Source organism: Plutella xylostella, chromosome 7, assembly GCF_932276165.1.
Source record: "Plutella xylostella chromosome 7, ilPluXylo3.1, whole genome shotgun sequence".
Taxonomy (NCBI): domain Eukaryota; kingdom Metazoa; phylum Arthropoda; class Insecta; order Lepidoptera; family Plutellidae; genus Plutella; species Plutella xylostella.
In genome coordinates, this window is record NC_063987.1 from 745,000 (window position 1) to 766,645 (window position 21,646).

The 21,646-nt window shown below is 38.8% G+C and overlaps 1 protein-coding gene across 4 annotated transcripts in view; it reads left to right on the top strand.

Moving 5' to 3' along the window:
* LOC105385707 (LIM domain only protein 7) overlaps window positions 1–21,646 on the top strand; it is a 101,663-nt gene that overhangs the window by 77,720 nt on the left and 2,297 nt on the right. For 2 of the 4 annotated variants that reach the window (XM_048622198.1, XM_048622199.1), the window contains 12 exons: window positions 8,428–8,560; window positions 8,845–10,491; window positions 13,765–14,082; window positions 14,308–14,463; window positions 14,867–14,980; window positions 15,956–16,105; window positions 18,071–18,130; window positions 18,449–18,930; window positions 19,529–19,670; window positions 20,032–20,145; window positions 20,642–20,775; window positions 21,468–21,571. In XM_048622198.1, coding sequence (XP_048478155.1) covers window positions 8,428–8,560; window positions 8,845–10,491; window positions 13,765–14,082; window positions 14,308–14,463; window positions 14,867–14,980; window positions 15,956–16,105; window positions 18,071–18,130; window positions 18,449–18,930; window positions 19,529–19,670; window positions 20,032–20,145; window positions 20,642–20,775; window positions 21,468–21,571 — 3,554 coding nt within the window. The remainder of the gene's footprint in view (window positions 1–8,427; window positions 8,561–8,844; window positions 10,492–13,764; window positions 14,083–14,307; window positions 14,464–14,866; window positions 14,981–15,955; window positions 16,106–18,070; window positions 18,131–18,448; window positions 18,931–19,528; window positions 19,671–20,031; window positions 20,146–20,641; window positions 20,776–21,467; window positions 21,572–21,646) is intronic. The other 2 variants (XM_048622201.1, XM_048622200.1) reach the window with 2 other exon arrangements.

Genomic DNA, 21,646 nt, shown 5'->3' on the forward strand with positions numbered 1-21,646 from the left:
TAGTTTGCTCCCAAAGCTTCTGAGCTTGTTTTGTTTCGTTGTTATTGTAATACTCTTTGGCTGCACTAAGTCTCCATTGTATCTTATTTTTAAGTGCAAAATTTGGTCTTAACCGTATCTTCTTTTATTGATATACCTATACCAGGTTCATTGACCAGCTCACCATAAAATTAAATGGCTTCACCAAAGTTTAATATTGCGTCGAGCAGACTTAGGATGTGAGTAATGTATTATGAAATCACCTCGAAACCCGCACAAAACTTCCGAAACATTCCTCCAGAACTAAAAATAAATGTTATGGCGCCAGCACGTGGGCCGAGATGAACGACCACTATTTACTGTACCTCCAATTTTAGCAACACAAAATAAACCTTAAGTCTCGAATAATAAATTCGTGAATGACTCAGCTTCTTCAGCTATAAACATACGAAGACTATTGCACTGTAGGTGGCGCTGTACTCAGTCGATAGCTTTTGTTTTACACAAATGACAAATTATGCGATGTGAGTGCGAGTGGGACTTTCGAAATTGATATTCTTGTGTACTTTGTGAAGTCACCGCATTCAGGTGACATAATATTGCGTGTTATGTATGATACGTATATCTATTACCTACGTACAGACTATAAATTACTATTAAATCACATTTTATAATATTCATACATAAAGGTCGGTAAATACGAAATAGCTCCGTATATACATGTAAAGGCATATTTAATATATAGTACATTCTTAAAACCTGTTTTTACAGAAATTGCAGAGTTTTAGGTAAACTAGTGGAAAATATTCCAAGAAAACTATAATTTTCTCACAACACGTAAAGCCTTCTAACTTCAAGGGCTAGAAAACAACTTATGCAACGTAAGAAACAGTGTTTATTTGAAACAACTTCGGTTTTTCCTCAACTTTCCTCGTTTATGCACTGAAGAGATTACGCGGTTGTTAGTGGCGACACCTAGTGATAACTTCTGTACAAGTGCTGATTAAATTGCATTCAATTAGACTTGTTACTGGTTGTCGGAGAAAATGTAGAAGTGCTGGATTTGTTGCTTATTCTTAAAATAGAATAGTTGGCAACTAGGTTCATAATACATAAAAAAAAAACTTCAGTCATTTAATAAATACTTCACTATCTACTCTGTAAAACCCATCTGCGTAATAAAAACTATTTGACTCTATCATAATAATATGTAGCGAATTATTGAACTGTTTCACAGCACTTCAGGGGCTGGGATTTGGTATTGACACTTAGTTCATCTAAATTTCAACCACTTGCACTACTTATTCTTATCCGAACCCTTTGCCAAAAACTCACATTATAAACTTCGAATTACCAAGCAAAAGGAGATCCTTACCGCCAAAATTTATATATTTTTTAAATACATGGTGTTATTTTCTTGTCAACCAGTGCAAGTTCATAGGAGTAATAGGACAGAGGATCAAACATGGCGCTAGAACTGGTCCCGCAGGAAGCCGCCTGATGACGGCTTTTTGTATGTCCCCCTGCTCGTACGCACTTGGACACGTCGAAGTACAGGTTGGGGCAGAGAAACCTGACCCCCGAGTGACAATGCAGAGAGGGGTCAGGTTCTTTGACCCTGTCTTGTACCCCTCTTGAATTTTGGCATAAACAGTGTGCGCCGAACGTATACAAAACACTGTTGATACGCTTGTCCCCGACAACGTGTACGATGATAAAAATATCTCACAAAATCACTCAGATATAATAATATAGAATCTGAATTCCTTCTCATTACCTTCGTCATCATCATTATGAGAACTTTTACCGAAGTAGGTAACCTAGTGTGAACGTGTGGTACGATCGTTAGGGCGACGTGTCTCGACGGTATAAAAACCATAGCTAACGTAGAGCAGGATTCCTAGATCCGAAGTCGCCAGTGGGCAATCTCCTTTATGGTCGTTAGTGGGAAAAAAAACACATGAGGATCACTTGTGAAAGCGTATGTTTGAGGGTATGTCAAGGCTTGTGATTGTAGACTGATTATTGCCGAGTTGCAGAAAATAACTTTATTTTTTCATTAAATCTATGACTGCCTCTTTCTGCCTGTATGTATACCTACTAGTGATGTAACGAATATGTGTTTTTGGACATTCGCGAATGCGAATGCGAATGCGAATATCTGATATCGATATTCGCGAATGCGAATGCGAATGCGAATATTCAGTTTGTGTTCAAATGACAATGGGCGTTTTGGGACAAAATACATTTTCAACGACGTATCACTCATTTCTATTGGTGATGGTCCCAGCTTCCATATATTTGTGCCCATCATCATTTGGCGCCATTTGTATGGTTTGTTGGCAGTCTCGTACTGAACGAGGTACCTACGTTCCGTTCTAGGCACATTCCGAATCAGACTAGCCAATACCAGTCGCAGTTTTTTTTTAAAGTAGCTTAATAAACTTAACGCTTTATTAAGCTCCGTAACTGTTACGACACATTGCGACTGTGTGCGGTTTCTGAGGGCGAATTACACGAAAAATTTAAATCTATGGATATCTTGCTCTGACACTATACTGTCAAAATACGCTTTTTGTTTGATTAAAGAGTTTATTTATCCCAGACCAACTACAAATTATTTATATTTAGGTCCTAAGAAACTATTTGAAGTCGGCTAATGCCGAATTTCGGGTGATTCCTATTATATGCGATTTCTTCCAAACGCAGCCGCCATACTTTGAAATGTGGAACCATTCACCTTGATGGAAACATAAAAACCTCGCTTGGGTTGACTCAGGGCGCAAGGAGTACGGTTCTTGCGCGTGTTAAAACGTAAAATTTGTAAAAAAGTTCATATTTCGGCATTTTCGAATTTTCGGAATTACCCGCACATCGGTAATTAAGAAATCAGTTAAGTTACTTAAAGGATTGTTTTTTCATCCAAAAGATTGTCATTTTTGTTCACTTAGTTGTGAGTTTAAAAACCCTAGCTCATATTTTTTTGTATTTCACGACAAGGGTAGTTCCAAATGTTGGAATATTTTGATATGAAATTCTGTGGATCGGGTAATTTTGAATTATAAATATCACATAAATGTGTAAAAGTTATTCCGGACAGTTCTAGGCAATATTACGAACAAAACATATTTTGGGAGGTTAAAGTTGATCGAAAAATATTTAGCTTAAATTAACTAAAACTCATTTTTCGATTTAATCGGAATTACTCCCATATGTTTGGAATTACCCTCGAGCAATGAAAAAAATATCAACTTTTGAACCTTAAATATTTACGAATTCCAAGGGTAGTTTTACAAAATCCTATGAAACAGAGTTTTAGGTTGTATATTAAAGTATACAAAGCGACCTTACTTGAATAACAATAATTCTGTTCTGATAATGTGACAAAATTCGAACATGTAGCGAACTCGACCAAAACCTTTCGGAATAACCCACCTTCACTATATCTTAAGTTTCGTTTCCCAAAGTAAATAAATAATAACAAGTGATAAAGTAAGACCGGTAATGTCATTAAGATGATAATATTTTGTAATAAGTAAAATGGTTATAGATGAATGGATTTCGATTTTGTTAACCTACCATTATTTTCAAATAGTGTTTTCTAATAAGTACTGATATTCGCAAAACATTCGCACAAAATTTTGCGAATGCGAATGCGAATGCGAATATCCAAAATAATGCGAATATTCGCGAATGCGAATGCGAATGCGAATATTCGTTACATCACTAATACCTACTGTCAAAGCAAGGTAGCAAGCAATACATTCAAGGTCGACAGTAGTTTAAAGTTCGTTTTTGCAAATCAGCGTATTCCATTTGTTTATTTCAATTATTAGCCTCAATAAGTTTTTCCGGGAATCCCGGGATAAAAAGTAGCCTATGTGTATACCAAATTTCATGAAATTCTGTTCAATAATTTTTACGTGAAAGTATAACAAACATTCTCATTAACTGTCGCGTTTAAAATATTAGCATGATTCACCTACTTATCTAATATCCAAAATCATTCAAAGTTGTGTGTATCCGATTAAATTAGTCGCGAAAACCACATTTATGTAATTATTCAATTAAAGATTCTAAACTTGATTCCAAAGTAGAGCCATCTGTTACCTAAGTTTAATCTATAAACTGGTTTAAGTATAATCTCGTTGCCTCTGATTGGATAATCAAATAAGGTGGTTAAGGCAGTGATAAATAATTGTAGTTATAGATTATAATAGTTAGGTATTAACAATGTTTATTATCTACATTTTGGAACAGCAGCTTCTGTAATACTTATATGGATAAAAAATTATGCCTTATATAGTATTTATTATACCTTAAAAAACAACTACAGAAATTGTTGGGTGAAGTATTTAAATTAATAATGTGGGTTCCGCTCAATATACTTACCTTATATTTTTTTGGCAATGGGGTACATGTCTCAGCTCCTGTAAAGGGCCTAATGAGTGTATGACGAAAAATCTAAGGTTTATAAATTCAGCTTGGTACTTAGTCACGAAGTCATGAAATAGAGTGCAACACGGAGACACCATAAAATTAATGTCTTAATTAACTCGTCACAACTCAGCAAGAGTCGTAATGTCATCCGACATAACACGTAATTGCTGAAAGTGACGGTAACATAACTTACACGAATGTCCGACATAGGCAAGTCTCTAAAAGATCTCTATAGAGTTCAAAAGCAATTATGTGACCTTTCTTAGTCATATCCAGAGGTATGTTGTATCTACATACATAATCTTAAAATCATGCACGACTTGTCTAGTTAGGCAGAATAAACTTATGAGGATTAGGTACTTAAAATGTTCTTGTTTAATTCTTTCAGCGTTGTATTCTCTCTTGAGATAGTTTATGCAACTCGCTTGACTAGTTAGTATTCACTATAGCTCAGTGTGAGTATCATCACAAGTACAGAAAATAAGGATGAAAACGACTAAAAGTTAATTCGCTTCCACAGAGTAACATAACTTTATCTTGTCATGGAAAAGTTTTGAAAGAAAATCACGACGTGTTCTCGTTTTAAATGAAAACATTGATAATTGTACACATACTAGGTATTTTTATATACATTGTTACATAATAGGCTGCGCGGGAATCGAACCCACGGCCGGGTCTCGTGCGGCACGCCCTTGCCCCCGCACCCCTGCCCCCGCCACGAACCACTGCACTTATTCCGAGGAATTCCAATTATTCCACAAGGAAATTGAGAGTTTTTGCTTCCTTTTTAGCAATTTCAGGTATTACGTTGCTCGTTTGTTAACTTTCAACTTCGTGTGCGTTTTCGTGATTGTGGTCGATTTGTGATTATTATTGTTCTATTAATTTTGCAGTAGGAATAGAATGTTTAGAAGTTGTGCCAATCACGAACAAGTGCGTTAATCGATATTTAATTAAGTTGTTAGAGTAATTTTCTGGGTAATTGAAGTATTTGAATAACGAGTACTTACCTATAGTTATTAATAGGTATTTAGGCAATACTTCTATCAAACCAATTTTCCGTAGCAACACTAGCAACATACTATTAGGTATGTATGAGCAGACCTTCGTATACACTAGTGTTCCCATAATTTGTTAGCTAAACAGACAGGTGTGAGAGTCAGACCATTTGGAATTCCACCCCATTCGTCTAATTACACCCTAATGACTCTTTTAAGCTCACGATTCTCTCGTAAAGTGCAGTTTATTCGTGGGTTTTTGCACGATCCGCCATACTGCCCCGCCATCTTGGATTCCTTGCTCCGTGGCGGGAAAACACCAGTATTGTCGTTTGTAGTCAAGTTGACACTTTTCGTGATCATAATTATTCCACGTCGTCGGAATGCTTTAATTTCATCTAATTATGGTCAGCAATTAAATAACAGGTTTCAGGTTAGTCTTCCGTGATTCAAGACGCTTCAACCGCCTTCCAAATGGGTTTTATACTTTTATGGTTGTTCTCTATCCCTTGTAAATCTGCTTCATGACTTATGGCAGTGCTGGACATGCACTTGCCCATTTAAAGTCATACCGATGTCATCATAATTCATAAAGAGATAGGTTTATTTCAGATCTTGAATGTACATCTTTATGACACCATGTTTTCCACTTTAGGTTTTAATGAACCTAAAGACAAATGTCGTATGCGAAGCTTACTAAAACTCGTTAGCCAATTGCATTAAAATACTTACCACAAATAAGACACGCCTCTGGATGTAACGTATACCTACTTCTTTACATCCAGTCAGCCCCCTGCATCAACATGATACCTTTCGAAATCATCAGCATATTTTACCAATAATAGGCCACGGCCACTGCTGGACATAGGCCTTACCCAAGGAACAACACTCCTCCTCTGACCATATCTGTCATCCAACCGCTACAGATTACTAGTCGGGGGTCATAGCGAGATCGAGGGCATCTTAAAAACATTCAAATGAGGAATAATTTACACTCATTTTTAATTAACTTGTTGTTATTGTCTGTAAATCATATTAAATTGAACACAATCGCAGTGACCCGTCGAAGATCGTGTCATATACTGTGGATCGAGTGACGCCTTCAGCCTCGCCTTGACAATGCGACAGAGCAACGGTCCCGGGCAACCTTTCCATTCTAATCGATTCTTCAGTTCGCTTCGGTTCAAGTGTAGAGGTTAGGTTTAGGTAGGTAAGTAGAAAATGTTTTAACTTCAAGTCTATCCGTATAGTTCCATCCCAGCCTTTGTAATTTTAAAAGCAGATTGTACTTTTTTCATGTTAAAATTTCAGAATACTTTAAAACTTAACTGGTTGCCTGGATCATCCTGGATAATTAGAGATAGTTGTAGACTGCTTTGTCAAAAACCAAAGTCCGCTTCCTCTTTTACTTTCCGCCAGTTACTCGAGCGAAAGTTCGGGACACAGACAATCATATATACAGTATATACACCTGTACGAACAACACACTCGTGTGTACATAAATACACACTAAGCATAATAGCGGTCGTCTAGCCGTGCCCCCAAATTTCACTTTTGGCCGTGCCTTACGCTTACGTTGATATGCATTTATATGACGGCTAATTCTGAATTATCATCGAGTTACGCCGAGACCGGTCCGGTCTAGTGCGGGTTTTGTTTTGGTCATTTGCATTTATGAAAGGAAGGATTTTTAGTTTCCTTTTTCGTTAGAACTATAGTGCTTAGTTTTAGCTATTCTGTGATGAAATAACGTAAGATAGCCAAAAAGAAGAACATTTTATCAAAGGAAGAAATTTAATAGCAAGTCTAACAGATGAACTTACACAGTCATGAAAGCTATGCTTTGGAAATAATATAGTCGGCATTCAAAGTTATTGTTTTTATATCAAAGAGGAAACATCTAACGTCACCAGATTATTATATCACGTAACTTTAACTACCTTTACTGACTTATCTAATGAAATTAAGATGACTGCTGTTATCCGACCGCAATAATTGAAAATTCTTGCTCAACTCAGTTGCCCTGTCATTTGTGTAGTTACGTTCAATCTAACCACCAATTACAACAAATGTTTCTATGCACTTACATGTTCCACGGCAGTAAAATAAAAGATGAATCAAAATGACCGACGATTTTGAACTATAACGTACGGAGTACGAGAAACATCGTGAGATACGTCGGACAATGGCCGTCCGAGTTTACGTAATGAAATGAAACACACGAAAACATGAGCCCTTTTGAGTAGAAGATGAATTACTTTGAACTAGTTTATGGGGTTTCACTTTTAGTGGAGAAATGTCGGCTAGCCTATGTACCTCGTTTATTGTACTTTCCATAACTTTTACCACATTATTATGATATAAAAATACTAGACGAATATCTACAAATACTGGTAATCCTTTGTATTATCGCTTATGAATTTATAACTTACATAGATACCATAGTAATACTTAGCATCTATTTTTTATTAGTCATTCTCCCTTCGTGGTTTTAACTGCGACTATCATGGCATTTCCTGTATATTCTAGATTATATTTTATAAGAAGAAAAGTGGTCATAACTCGTGACTAAGCTTTCCAGAAATATAATCTAGTGTTCATAAATGTGTGTTGTGTATCCTTTGCAAATATGCTTTTCCTAAAGCTAGTATATTTATTTATATTTGCAATGTTTCACAAGGAGTGTTTGTTATCTAGAATCTCCTTTTCGGTACAACAGTTTAACAAATCTTCATTAAGTACCACCTTATTTGCAATATTGATACATTACATTTTAATCAACTCTATCCTCGATTTGAACCTAGCTCTTGCTATCTTCACAACTATTGTATCAAAATGTCTTAACATTAACTAAGTCCTGTTTTTCTTGTTGTCTTGTCGATCGCTATATATCTCTCTCTGTCATGGACCTTATACCTCTATGACAAAACAACAAAAAAAACCTCTTCCATAATTCCTCATCTCCAAATCTTCACCATCAAACGTATAACCTCTCTCTCTTCTTCTCCAGAGCGGGTCGCCGACGCCGCAACCACCTGGCGTACATCACGGATGACGACGCGCATGACCTGAGCGACCTCGGCATCGGCACCTCCAGCACCAAGAGCAGCCTCAGCGAGGACTGCGACACGCACAGCCTCGCCGTGAGTACACTAGGAATCACAGAAGTTGACCAATAGTTTTTTGGGCTGCGTAGAGGCGTGAGAATTGGTAGGCGTATGCCGCTCGGTAGGAACCACGCCTTGGATCTCCAAGGGAGGCGGGGTGAAGTGCAAGGCATTGGTGCTATGCCTCTTAGTCTGATGATGATGGAGAACATAGCTTATGTCCATGTCGTATAGTGGTCAGTGGTCACTTTTTCAGCTGTCACTATGCAAACCTATTAGGCAATAAAAATATGTAAACGCAATGCTTTTTTTATTTTCAGAGTGACGGAATGGACCTAGATAAAAACCATTCAGACGTTGACAATTTATCAAATTGTGATATGGCAAACAGAAAACTTGGCTCGAGTGCCAACGAATACGACACTTGCACGACCACGACCATCAGCTCGCCAGAACCAGAGGAATACACGTATGAAGGGGCCATCGAGGGATACAAGTCCAGAATCATCTCGCAAACAAACAGTAGCATCGTCAAAACAGTCGTCAACAATAACCACAACAAAGAAAAGTCGCCAGAGAAACACAATGGTGACCTAAATAGGATAAGGACAAACGTCAGCAACAAAATCGAAGAGAAATTATCGTCTTTCCAACAGGAAAGAGCTAATGACATAAAGAACAGCAATCAAAAGAAAGATCTACCCAAAGTTAACATACACAAAAGAAGAGAACAATTCGAAAGAGAAAATTCTCAAGAAACACAAACAAACAAGCCAAAACTACCAGAAATTACTAATAAATTGTCAATTAAACAGAGACTGTCTAGTTTAGAGAAGTTCAGCGAAGAAACCCTCGTTCAAAAAACAACGGTCGATCAAACAAAGTTACCACTCGCTGAAGTTAGGCCTCTTAAGGAGCGGCTCTCGAGTCTTGAAAAGGTCAAAACTGGATCTACAGAACACGAAGTCAAGAGGGTTTCTAACGGAGACTTGACTAACACGAGGTCCCTAAAAGAGCGCCTTTCAAGTCTTCAATCTCAGACTTCAGAGGAAGAAGTTAAAATTGTCAAAACGGAAATCAAAGAAGTTTCGATGAGTCTCAAAGAGCGCTTATCGTGCTTGGATGCTGCTAAGAATAAGGAAATACCCAAGATTTCCGTTGAAGAAGAAATTCATAATCACGAACATTCTGAAACCAAAGTAAGTGATAACTCTAATGAAGGCTCGTTGAAAACAAGTCTTACAGGTATCGAAAGTCAAATGCAAAGCTTTTGTAGATCTCTCGATAGTTTAGATATTAACGGTCAATCGTCTCCTAACTCCATCGAAAGGGTACAGAGTTTTGAAGATTTCGATGCTGAAATGCACAACAATGCCGTCCAGAGTGATATTGAGACTGAAGACAGTGGAATACACACAGCCAGGGATTCCTGCGCCCCTGCAGATGACATTGCTGATTTAACACAAGTGGCTTCCCCCATTGGGGAACAATTGATAGAAGTCTCTGAATATGAGTCGTCAAATGAAGACTCAACACCAGCCATTGTCCCAATGTCTCCTACAAAAGTTGAGGAACCCGAAGTCTTCACTCCTGAACCAATTCACCCGATAATAGATGATGTGATAATTGAAGAAGTAGAAGAGCAAGAATTGTGCAAGACTGAAGATTCAGACAGCGGAAGCAACTACTTACAAGCGGTTTCTCAGCCGGAAGATTTCAGCGTGACATCTGAAGTGACTGAAATCCAAATGGACAAAGACGATGAAGATACGTTAAAGAGTTTGGAAATTCAAGACACTAGTGTAAGTCTGAATGAGCCTGTCTCGACTGCATCAGAAGGTGACGCGGTGGTTTTTGAGGGCAAAATGACTATACACTTAAACTTGAATGAAATCTGCAACAAATCTGGTGCCGGGAGCAACCCTAACTGTAATGATAGCACTACTAACTGCAAGAGCATGCCAATGGTAACTGTCTCTAATATTACAACCACTAACATTTCACCAAAGAATTCCATTAAAACGCTAAGACCATTAACTGTTAATAACTCGCTTACTAACACTGTATCATGCACGCCTATCTCATCTGACCGAACTGTAGGTAATCATAAAGTTCTGCCATCAGCTAACGTTCATAATCATGTTAATCATCAAACTAATGTCAAGAATCATGCTGAGAAAGCTAAGGAAGATATAATAAGTTCACAAGATTCTAATCCATTTTGGCAAAAGCGTGCCAGACGTATTATAGAACCAAATAGACGAAAAACTATTTTGTTAGTTAATAACAAGAAGCAGATAATAACGCCTAATGTTAATACGGGTGCCAAACAAAATGCCTGAGCAACGACTGGGTACGGCCTAATAAGTAAATAATATACGTAGTTTATTTTGTCATTCTAGTTCTCATGTATTGCCTTAGCAAACTAGATGAGATATCTTAGAAGTGATTTTAGATGGAACTTTTTGGTCTGTGATCTCACCCATGTTTTCGGATCCTTTCCTCTTAATTTCCTCATCCGTTCTCTTTTTATAGTATCGTTGTAAATATTTGATTTCACTGATTCATCTAACATTTATTATCCCATCATGATAGGCACCAATCAATTAATAATAAGTAGAAATAGGAAGTTAAAATCTTTCATAGGTCGAAAGGGTAATTAATCTATACGTTAATAGTTTACGAAATCATCTAACAATTGGTGTGGTATAAATTTTAATTCGTATCTTAATCGTCATCTCTCATTATTGATTAACAACACGCACACTCATCATCATACATACACTCGCGAGCAACCAAATCGACTCAAGCCTTGACGGCGCAAACATACATTAATACAAGTAAAATTATGAATAGAAATAATAAAAATGATATGTCATTTAAAAGCTTAAGATGTCAGCTTTAATTTGATATCATTATTATTGAAATCCATTCATCATTTTTGAAATAAATGATGTCTGAACGCAATTGTAGGAAAAACGGGAATTTAGGAAAAAAGGGTATGGGTATCGTATTATACAAATTAAACAAAAAATGTTAAGATAAAAATTTATTTATTTAAATCAATACTTTGTATTGCCCCCTCTTGCCCTAATTACAGCCTGCAGCCTGTTTCTCATAGACCTTATCAACTTTTTGACAGTTTCCTGAGGAATGCCGTCCCACTCCTCTAATAAAGCTGTCTTCAGCTCGTCCACGCTTGCAGGGACTGGATTCCTGGCCCGAACTCTTCTTTTGAGCTCGTCCCATAAGTGTTCGATGGGATTCAGGTCAGGACTGAGCGCAGGCCAGTCCATCGTGCGCAATTCCTTCTCTCTCAGAAACTGCCGACTGACTCGTGCCGTGTGGCAGCGGGCATTGTCGTGCATTAGCACGAAGTCTTCACCGACAAATTCTGCATAGGGCACAACATGACCGAGTAGAATGTCGGTGATGTACCGATCAGCTGTTAACCCGCCTCCTCGGCCGCCTCCAGGCACGAAAACAAGTGCGGTTTTTCCCTCTAGAGAAATACCAGCCCACATCATGCAGGAACCGCCGCCATATGCTACTGTTTCAGCGAAACAACATTGGGCAAATCGTTCCCCCGGACGCCGGTAGACCCGGCCTCTCCTGTCACTGCCATGCAGACACACTCTGCACTCATCAGTAAACAGGACCGACCGCCATTGCGCAATGCTCCAATCGAGATGCTCTCGAGCAAACTGAAGACGCGCTTGTCGGTGGCCTGCAGTCAATTTGGGGCCTGATGCAGGTCTTTTTGGTGTCAAGTTGGCTTCCTTCAAGCGTCTTCTCACTGTCCACTCGCTGACAGCCACTTGTCGTACACGTCTCAGTTCTTGCTGCACATCAACGCCCGTAAGGTGTCGATTGCGCAGCGAGGTTGAGACAATGAAGCGGTCGTCTCTCTCTGAAGTGCAGCGGTGGCGGCCCGTTCTTGGTCTTCGATTGAAGGCACCAGTCTCTTGGAACCGTCTGTATACTCGGGATACAGCAGACTGGCTCAAGTGGAGCTGGGCAGCGACTGCTCGCTGACTTAACCCTTGTTGCAGCAAGGCAACAACTTGAGCAGCTTCTTCTGGTGTGGTATCCATGGGTTTGCGAAAACAAGGAATACAATGCAACGAGATGTGTACCGGTCAACTTGCAACAAGCGACTGATAAGGTACACCGGATGTGGAAAGGTTTTATAGCGGGATCAGGTAGCGCAAGGCGTGGATTCCTAATGAGGTAATTAACACTGACGGGCAATTAAAATGCGTCATTAAATCTGCGCTTAGTTTTTTTTTATGGTATTGATCTTAATTGAAAGCCTAATTCTTCAGCTTTCGAATGACATATCACTTTTATATTTACCATTTATCGTTTTAGGAAAATCAATGTATATGTGCGCCGTGAAGGCTTGAGTCGATTTGGTTGCTCGCGAGTGTAGATATACATTTACAGGGTTATTATATCATTTATAGTTAAATAATCCTTATTTCATATTTATATACAAAATAGTTTCTATTTTATCTAGGACATAGCGGACCCATTTTATATACGTACTTATTAACTAGCATCCCTATATTTATTCTTAAAGGTGATATCTGTAAATTCATTGTATCAAAAATATATGTTACACTGTTATGTATGCGTTTTATTTTATGTGTCTCACCTCTCATTAAGGCTATATTATTATCATCCATTCTATACTGAGGCTTAGCTGGCTTCGAATTAGGTCAAAAATCTTAAGATCCACTTCCTGTAATCTTATCATGTATGTCAACAAGACAAGTGTTCTTAAACAAGAGGGTGTCTCATACTTCGGTTAATCAGTACCATATAGATAACATTCTAAATCAGTTGGAAAATCTGTGATATTACAAGGTATATTTCTCATGTTTGGTGTATTATATTCTTCTGCTATTAGGAATGGTTTGCATCCGCTTGTGGTGATGGGTTGATCTCAGGTAAGTCCTGTATATCGGTAGTGTCACTTGCTTCATTGCATTTGTTATTAACATTACATTTATTTGCGCACGTGTTTACTTTAAGCTTGGTCGCATGACATTTATTAACTGTTATCTTATGTTTACAATTAATTTAAGTTTATTTTTTAACTCTGGTGTTAATTTAAAGTTTTGGTTTTCTTTATTACAAGATTCCTTTAATTTTTCTTTTGGTTTGAGCTTCTAAAGCATATTGGTGTATTATTTCAAAACCTAAGGCACAATCTTAACTCTGATTTAAATCCTTAGGTATTAGATGCTTTGGAGCTGGCTTTCCAGGAGTTGGATTCAGAAGACAGCTTTGGTAACACAAGCAATATGAGTAATAAAGTTGAGGACCAGCCTGATACCAAAACTGAGGAAAAGACTCCAGCAGAACCCATGGAGCCTTCTAAAATAGATGTGGCTCCGTTGTATGAGAACATAGACATATTCTATCAGAACGGAGGGTCAGACGAAGCGGCAGCCTTCCCTCTGGATATGCCGTCGAATGTTCTAGAGCCGCCCAAAGAGAAGCCACCACCGCCACCTGCTGATGATAATGTAGAGGAAGAATTACTTGGCAGTGTAAGTGTCTTTTTATTATTTTGTTACGGAAAAGTCTGTACTGATTCCAAAACGCTAGGCAAGAGTTCGCGACCCATCCAATTATGTCATCTTTTTAAGCAATGTTTTAACTCAAAATTAACAACATGACCCCGGAAAGAACTCCGACTATCTCATCTAGTTTCCAGAAACAATTTTAAGCCCACAATTATACCGTCACAAACTGACTAAAACCCCCAATTCCAGGCCATCACCCGCCAGGCCCCGCACACCAGCTCAGCGCGTCGCATCAAGAAGGAGATCCGCAACAAGCGCACCTCATTCCTCGGCATCTCGGCGAGTGATGAACCGGAGCAGCCGCCGCCGCCCGACATCACCAGCTTCCTGCAGGAGGAGACTAAGGTATTTAGTGGTTATGAGATCATGGTACCTGGAGTCCGTTGCAGTTGCAACAGAAACTACAGCCAATACCCAAAAAATGTGACGTAGTCGCCGGACAGGAGGAGACTAAGGTATCTCGTGGTTATGAGGTCCTGGTACCCAGACACAACTGTTGCAACAGAAAACAAGTAACAACAACAAAAAAGTGACGTGGTAAGACTGTTTCTTCTCCAAGGATTTTAGCTGTTAGCATGCATTGTCTGACTCTAGGAGGTAAAGCGGCTGTAGGTAAAATATGTGAAATATACAAGAGATGTTACGTCGCTCAAAGAGGATCCTTCCATGCTCCCCAAGTATTCTGATTTTCCTGTATTATCAATAATTTTAACAAACTATAACACCCTACTTTCTCTTCTACTTCCAGATCGAGAAGCTGCTGTACCGCAAGACGCTGGGCCACGACATGGAGGCGGGGCTGCGCGACAGCCGCGACTCCGGAGTCGACGTGGACCACTCGCACTCGCGGCAGAACAGCGAGGTGAGAGAGAGACAGATATACCATCATATAGATATCAAATGGAAGTAGGAAGTCGTGGCTCCGCAACATAAGAGAATGGACTGGAGTGGCTAGTGTAGAATAGCTGTTGCGCTTGGAGAAGAACAGAGAGCAGTATGCTGAGGCGACCGCCAACCTCTAGTAGTCATAACTGATAACAGGAGTGCATCAAAGGAGTGACGTAACAACTGTATGTTACATACCTTCGGCGCACCCTGGGCTGTAGAGTCAGATAATCTGACTGTCTAATCCTTTAACTACGATGACAAACCCTAGTTTAGTTCAAATTTTTGTCATCGACAGGCTAACAAAATGCTAACATCCATTGTATTCGAAGCGTGCACACAGCACAAGTACTGGACCCCCATTTCCTTACTATTATATTAGACCTAAGACCCCAGAAAAATCTCGGCTTTAGTATGTTTCCGAGGAGTCGGCTTCAGATATTATCTAAGTCAAGTGAATTTGAATGGCTATTTTCTAGAAAACACTCCTTATTTCCATAAAGTATTTTAAAGTACCTCTCTATGTAATCTAGTAATCTCAAGCCGTGCGTTATCAGCAGTGTTTGTTGTCGTCCACATTCCATGGGCTCTCAAGGTCGTTTAGCTACCAAGTGCTTCGTTGTTATGCTTAGTTACTACGTACCTTTACCTACTCAATTACTCATGGCTTGGTCAGATTTTATACTTAAACTATATTTTACAAGCACCTTATAAGAACTTTCGGTAGGATAAAAATTGAGAGTATGGCCGACTATCAACTATCTTTACACAAATTTACTATCTAGTCTAGTCTACCTACATAGTTAAGAGTAATTTTTTGTATAGGTATACTTAAAATTTCCTAAATGGCTTCTTCAACGAAACAGTCATGATCATCATATTTTTCAACCAACCATTGCTAAACATGACCTTAAACAGTCCTCTTTAACCAAAACCTGTCTCCACATTCCAGCCCTACACCAACCTAACAACCAGCTCAGACGAAGACGACTCGTCCAAGAAGCAGTCGGCGACCTTCACCTCCAACCTCACCAGCGAGCTGGAGACCCTGGGCTCTGACGACAAGATCGAGACCCTGGATAAGAAGATTCAGGAGCAACAGGTGAGGAAGCGGTGATCGGTGTAGGAAACGAATGGCTGGTACCATGAAGAGTGGAGCTGTATGATTCGGTGTAAATTCCGCCATAGACGAAAGCAAAAGTGGTTTGCGACACTAGCGCTACTACAGAGTATGGAACTATTCACTGTATCTATTAATTAATTGAAAATTTGGACTTAATTCGACGTCATAAATATTTCATATCTTTGATTTTGTCTAGGGCGGTTTTATTTACTGAATTGCATAGGTGTAGGTATTGGCTTTTTTGTAACTTCATGATTATTTTATATATATTTTTAAGCTAGGCCTATTCACAGACTAGTAGTGAAGTTATATAAAAGCTGATAATATAGTGACTGAGAGGTTTTCTGAACTATTAAGTTCCAAAATGCTTACTCTAATATTAGTGTCAGAAAACCTTCAATTATTAGGTGTAACTAATTAGCCAACGTTTATTTTTGTGGGTATATTTCTCTGGTAGAACTTTGGTTAGTGATATTTACTTATTATGAGGCTATATTGGTTATTTTACAGAGCCTGTTGATAAACTTAACAAGTGGATGTAGACGATATTATATTGCTTTAATTTATTATTAAATCGATAATTATTAACGCATTCACACAAAATGTAGAATGAAGATAATGATTCGAACAGTCTAAGTTATTTGGCAGGCTTTGATAAGGATAGCTAAGTTCAAATTTAACTAATGAAACTATTCTTATAAATACTAGTATAGTATAATTACTCATTTAGTCAATCTTATGGATAAGGAAATAGGAGTCATAGTTCTATATTATGGGTTAGATTTACCGTAATTTCATCATTAGAAAAAACGGTACCTATGGTTCTAAATCGGTGTTAGTTATTTCATTTCTTCTTGTTCTGTGTTCTAGATGACTATAGATCTCGTAGTTAAACTTATATTTTTATAAGAGGGTTCTATTTTAATAGATTTTTAAGATGGTCCTTATTTTCTCGATTATTGTTTAGAATATATGGTAAATAGGTAATAGCTATGTATTGCACTGTACATGTGGTGGAAAGCACTTAGTATATAATAATGATTTATGTATATGTTTGAACTATTAATTAAGTACTATACCTACCTCACGGTAAGGATGTGAGAGAAAATATTTTACAAGACTTAATAGTATTTCAAACACTTTGCTGCCTTAATTAATAACAAAAACTGCTTTCTAATGCTTTTAATGTAATAATTAAACTATAATATATAGTGCATATTATGCATATTTATTAGTCAACGATATTTATAACTTATGTATACCTTACTTACAAATATCATGAGGAAATTATGCTAAAATTACGTAGACTTGTGTAGACCTTATTGCTATATATACCTACATATTATGTATTTATTTTACCTACATTATAATTTCTTCTAAAATAATAAATGCTATTCTATAATGGATCTTTTGGCCTTTTATTTATTGCACAAAATTCTTTACTTTCCTTTCTGGTAGGTAGTTAATTTGCACTTAGATACTTGCATGAACACATTACACAATTTGTATATTACAATATAATATACAATACCACATAATATTTATCATCGATCACTCATCTATTTACCATAAATCGTAGTCATTTTCATGTACTTATACTTATCATTGAATATTTATCACGAACAGTAAAGCGGACATTATATTATTTAATCCATGTAGAAATGCAACTTTGCCTTTTCGCAATGGATAACAGTAATATTTACAAGGTTGTCAAACATGCAGTGTATAATTTCAGTGAGTAATTTTAGTACACATATCTACCCATAATTAGTATTTTACAGTAAGTAGCATAAAATACATATTACTTACTTATTATATATTTTACAAAAATAACCCAGATAACAAAATGTGTATCTAATCTCAATAACCGCTTACTGTTCGCATAAACCAAATAAAACCCGTGTGTGTAAATAACAAAGATGGCTAAAAACAAAATGGCGGCAGTTTCAGAGTGTCACTAACGAGGATTGGCCCGACGGACTGTGTGACGATGCTCACTCCAAGGTGATTGATGTGTTTACATTAACTAACCAACATACATTTTCCATTTAACACTAACAACACCTGTACTCTGCTAGAAACATTTTATGTGTAAGTAATATTTTAATCTCACGAGCGTTCTACATTAAGCTACCTTCTTGTTGTAACTATATGTGTTTCCAGCATTGTACAGTTGACATAATACAGATCTCATCTGAACATCAAATAAAAATATGACTCACAGCACGCCAGCTAAAATCGCACTTCTTACTTTAGTCCTTAGGTAGTCTCAAACATGACCTAGACATCAAACATACATACTAAACATTCATAAACATTTAGGAGGTACTGCGATTCGAAAGGGAACTTCTACAACTAGAACAAGAAGAATTAAGGAGACAAAGGGACAATCTATTACGAGAGAGCCATACCAGAATCCTACAAAAATCCGTCCAAGACATCTCATCCATCCCTAGCACACCGGAAAAGCCGCCACTGCAGCAACGGCCGAAACCCACCAATCAGAACTACAGACATTCGATGCCGAACCTACTAGCCAATGAGCTGTCAGCTGCCGACCCCATTGAGCCAATCACCGTCGAGAGAACGCACTACAAGCTAGAAGAGAGTATGAAACGCAAGCCGTTTGTGTCAGAGGAGCATATCCAGAGGCACTTCGGTGTGGAAGAGAGTAGGAAGATCCTGTACGAGGGGGTGGAAAGGAGACAGACGGTGCAGCAGGTGTCGCGGCCGCCGCAGCCCATTCTGCCGCCGAAACCGAAGCTGCAGAGCAGGGAGTCCGTCGAACGGGAGATTACTATGAGGTAAGTCACTAGTCATTATACTTCTGTGCAGCCTAGCCTTTGCTTCAGCATTGGGTATAAAGACCTGTTGCGGTCATTTATTCTGGATAAAGATTTCACTACTTTAGTTTAGTTTATAAAAGTTCTTTATTAACATAATATTTTTACAATAAAGTTACATCACTAACACGGTCAGTGTGAACAAAACAATAAAGTTATTGAAATGTTTTTACAAGCTAAACGCCTTTTTTCGCCTTTTAAAAGATTTCACTAAAGAAGCAAAACAACACTCGGTCCTCGGTTTTCCATAACCATTATCTACCTATTGACTATTACTATCTAAGGTTGACTCAGTGGGCTGAAGGGTGACCTATCGGTACTTCAGTACACATGACCGAATTGACCGATCCATTACCACTTTATTTTGCAGATGTTTAAAACGATGTTAGTGTGTAACTTTAGTTCTCTGACCAATTAAAACATTTCTGATGCCATCCTTAATATTATACGGCTCTGATCAAATCATCAAGTCCATCCGTCAATTATCCAGCACCAAATTTCATCACTAGCAGCATAAATCCTGTCCCAATTTCTCATCACGATCCTCACCTACTTCCAGAAGCAGCCGAGTGCCCTCAGCAGTGGAGTACGCGAACGTGGAGCGTCCGGCGGTGCAGCTGAGACAGAAGCCCACGACGCAGCCGCCGCCGCCGCCGCAGACCAACGGACAGTACCATCCGATGAGCCGGCATACTTTACAAGTGGGTTCACAGCTGCCGGTGTACTACCGTTTGAAGGGGCAATTTTGGGTTAATTTCAAAAAGTAATAGAACCAAGGTGGTTCAGAATGAACCCTAGAGTCACCTCCTTTCGATTAGCTACAGCCTTTTTTTAACACCTGCATAAGTTTTGTACATTTCGTTGTATAAGCTACGCCAATAAAGAAACAAAATTAAGATGGCGTCTGGCAACTTGGCTACTGTTTCTTTATCTGCGGGAGTTATACCAACCATTAGGTACCGTCTAGCTTTCTGATGAGTCTGGAGGGCGTCCCGCGTTAATTTGTCTCCACCCAAATCCTCTAGACTTCCCTTTCTAAATATATATTTTGTATAATTCCAGGCGCTAAGCGCAGCCCCCACTCCCAAGTTGATGTCCAACGCGGAGTGGCTGCAGAGCAAGGCCGCCCGGCCCAAGCCCGCCCACTACAACTACAACCAACACTGGCTCATACAGGTAACGGAACAATCAACATGTTTTAAAATACTACTTTAATTTGGTGGTTTGAAAAATAGTTAAAGCTGAAAAATTCATCCCGTTTTTACACTACACCTAGCGCTGATTGTAAGAACTAAAAGGAACATTTTACATCAACCTACCGAATCCGTATCGAATCGGATTCGGTTTAGGTTTGGCAGTTTAGATTTAACCAAAGATAATATATTATAGTACTGCGGCAGCTACACGAATACGTTATCGACGTCTATAAACTCGTTTAATGCGCATTTCACTAATCACAGTGCCGTACCGGTGAATCGTGATATAGTGAGGTATTTTTCGATAACGGCAGCTTTTAAAGTTTAACTATCCTTAACACTGCAAATGAACCAACTACCCTTTGTAAACAGATAAAATTATAAAACTTTTTAAACACTGTTGTAGTTAGCGCACCACCCGCTAGATGTCACTGTTTATAACAAAATATGGATTAAAGTTGTTATTACCTTTACAGGAAGCGGAACAGCGCAGAATAGAAGAGCACAAGCTGAAGACGCGTGCGCCGGCGCAGCGACACTCGTACCACCACGACGCGCGCGATACACTTGCGCCGACACACACGCACCGGATGCAGGCGCTCAGTGCCAGGTATGACATGTGGGGACATCTCACACACGGCCATCCGACCCCAAAGTCACTCACACTACACCACTAGCCACTACCACGGGTCTCTAAACACTACACCATTCGACACTCTAAGAAGTATGCCCACGCACACGCACCGCATGCAGGCGCTCAGTGCCAGGTAACCTAGACCTAGACCTAGCCAAAAAAATACAATATTACGTCAAAGTAGCGTGGCAAAAACCGACGAATACAATTTCACGAGCGAAGATTTCCCCGCATCATCGTATCAGTACGCGCTGAGGTAATGATAAGGGGATATCCGCACCCCACCCCGCTATGCTTCGGTGAACAGTTAGATTCAAGTTTGTTTAGAGCATAGAATAACGAGTACTAGTACTACTGTACTTGTTATTCTATGGTTTAGAGTTAACCGATTGAGCTACCATCGTCTCGCCCCCAATAAATAAAAAATATATTTGTAGACCCTTGCCTCGTATATATCTCACTGCTGGCCACAGAGAGCTTATGTACTGAGCTACTAAAGAAATGCCTCTCTATGTACCTATTCCACAGTTTTTCAATCAATGTGCTTATTTAAATTTTTGTTTCTTATGTATTTTTTTCTTTGTTTTGTCTTGTTTGGTGCACCAAATAAATCCCTTCTTTCTTTCAATAACCTACACCACAATTCACCTACCTGTCTCTGGTTCCAGTCAGCAGCAGTTGCCTCGCGCGGTGCCGCCGCCCGTGGTTCCCGAGGACAAGGTGCTTAGCGTCAGCGGGAAGCGGAAGTGCTCGCATTGCGGAGATGAACTGGGTATGAAATACTTTCATATACCTAACATCTTAATGATACTCTCACGAGCAATGTAAAATTAAATGTTCCTCATAT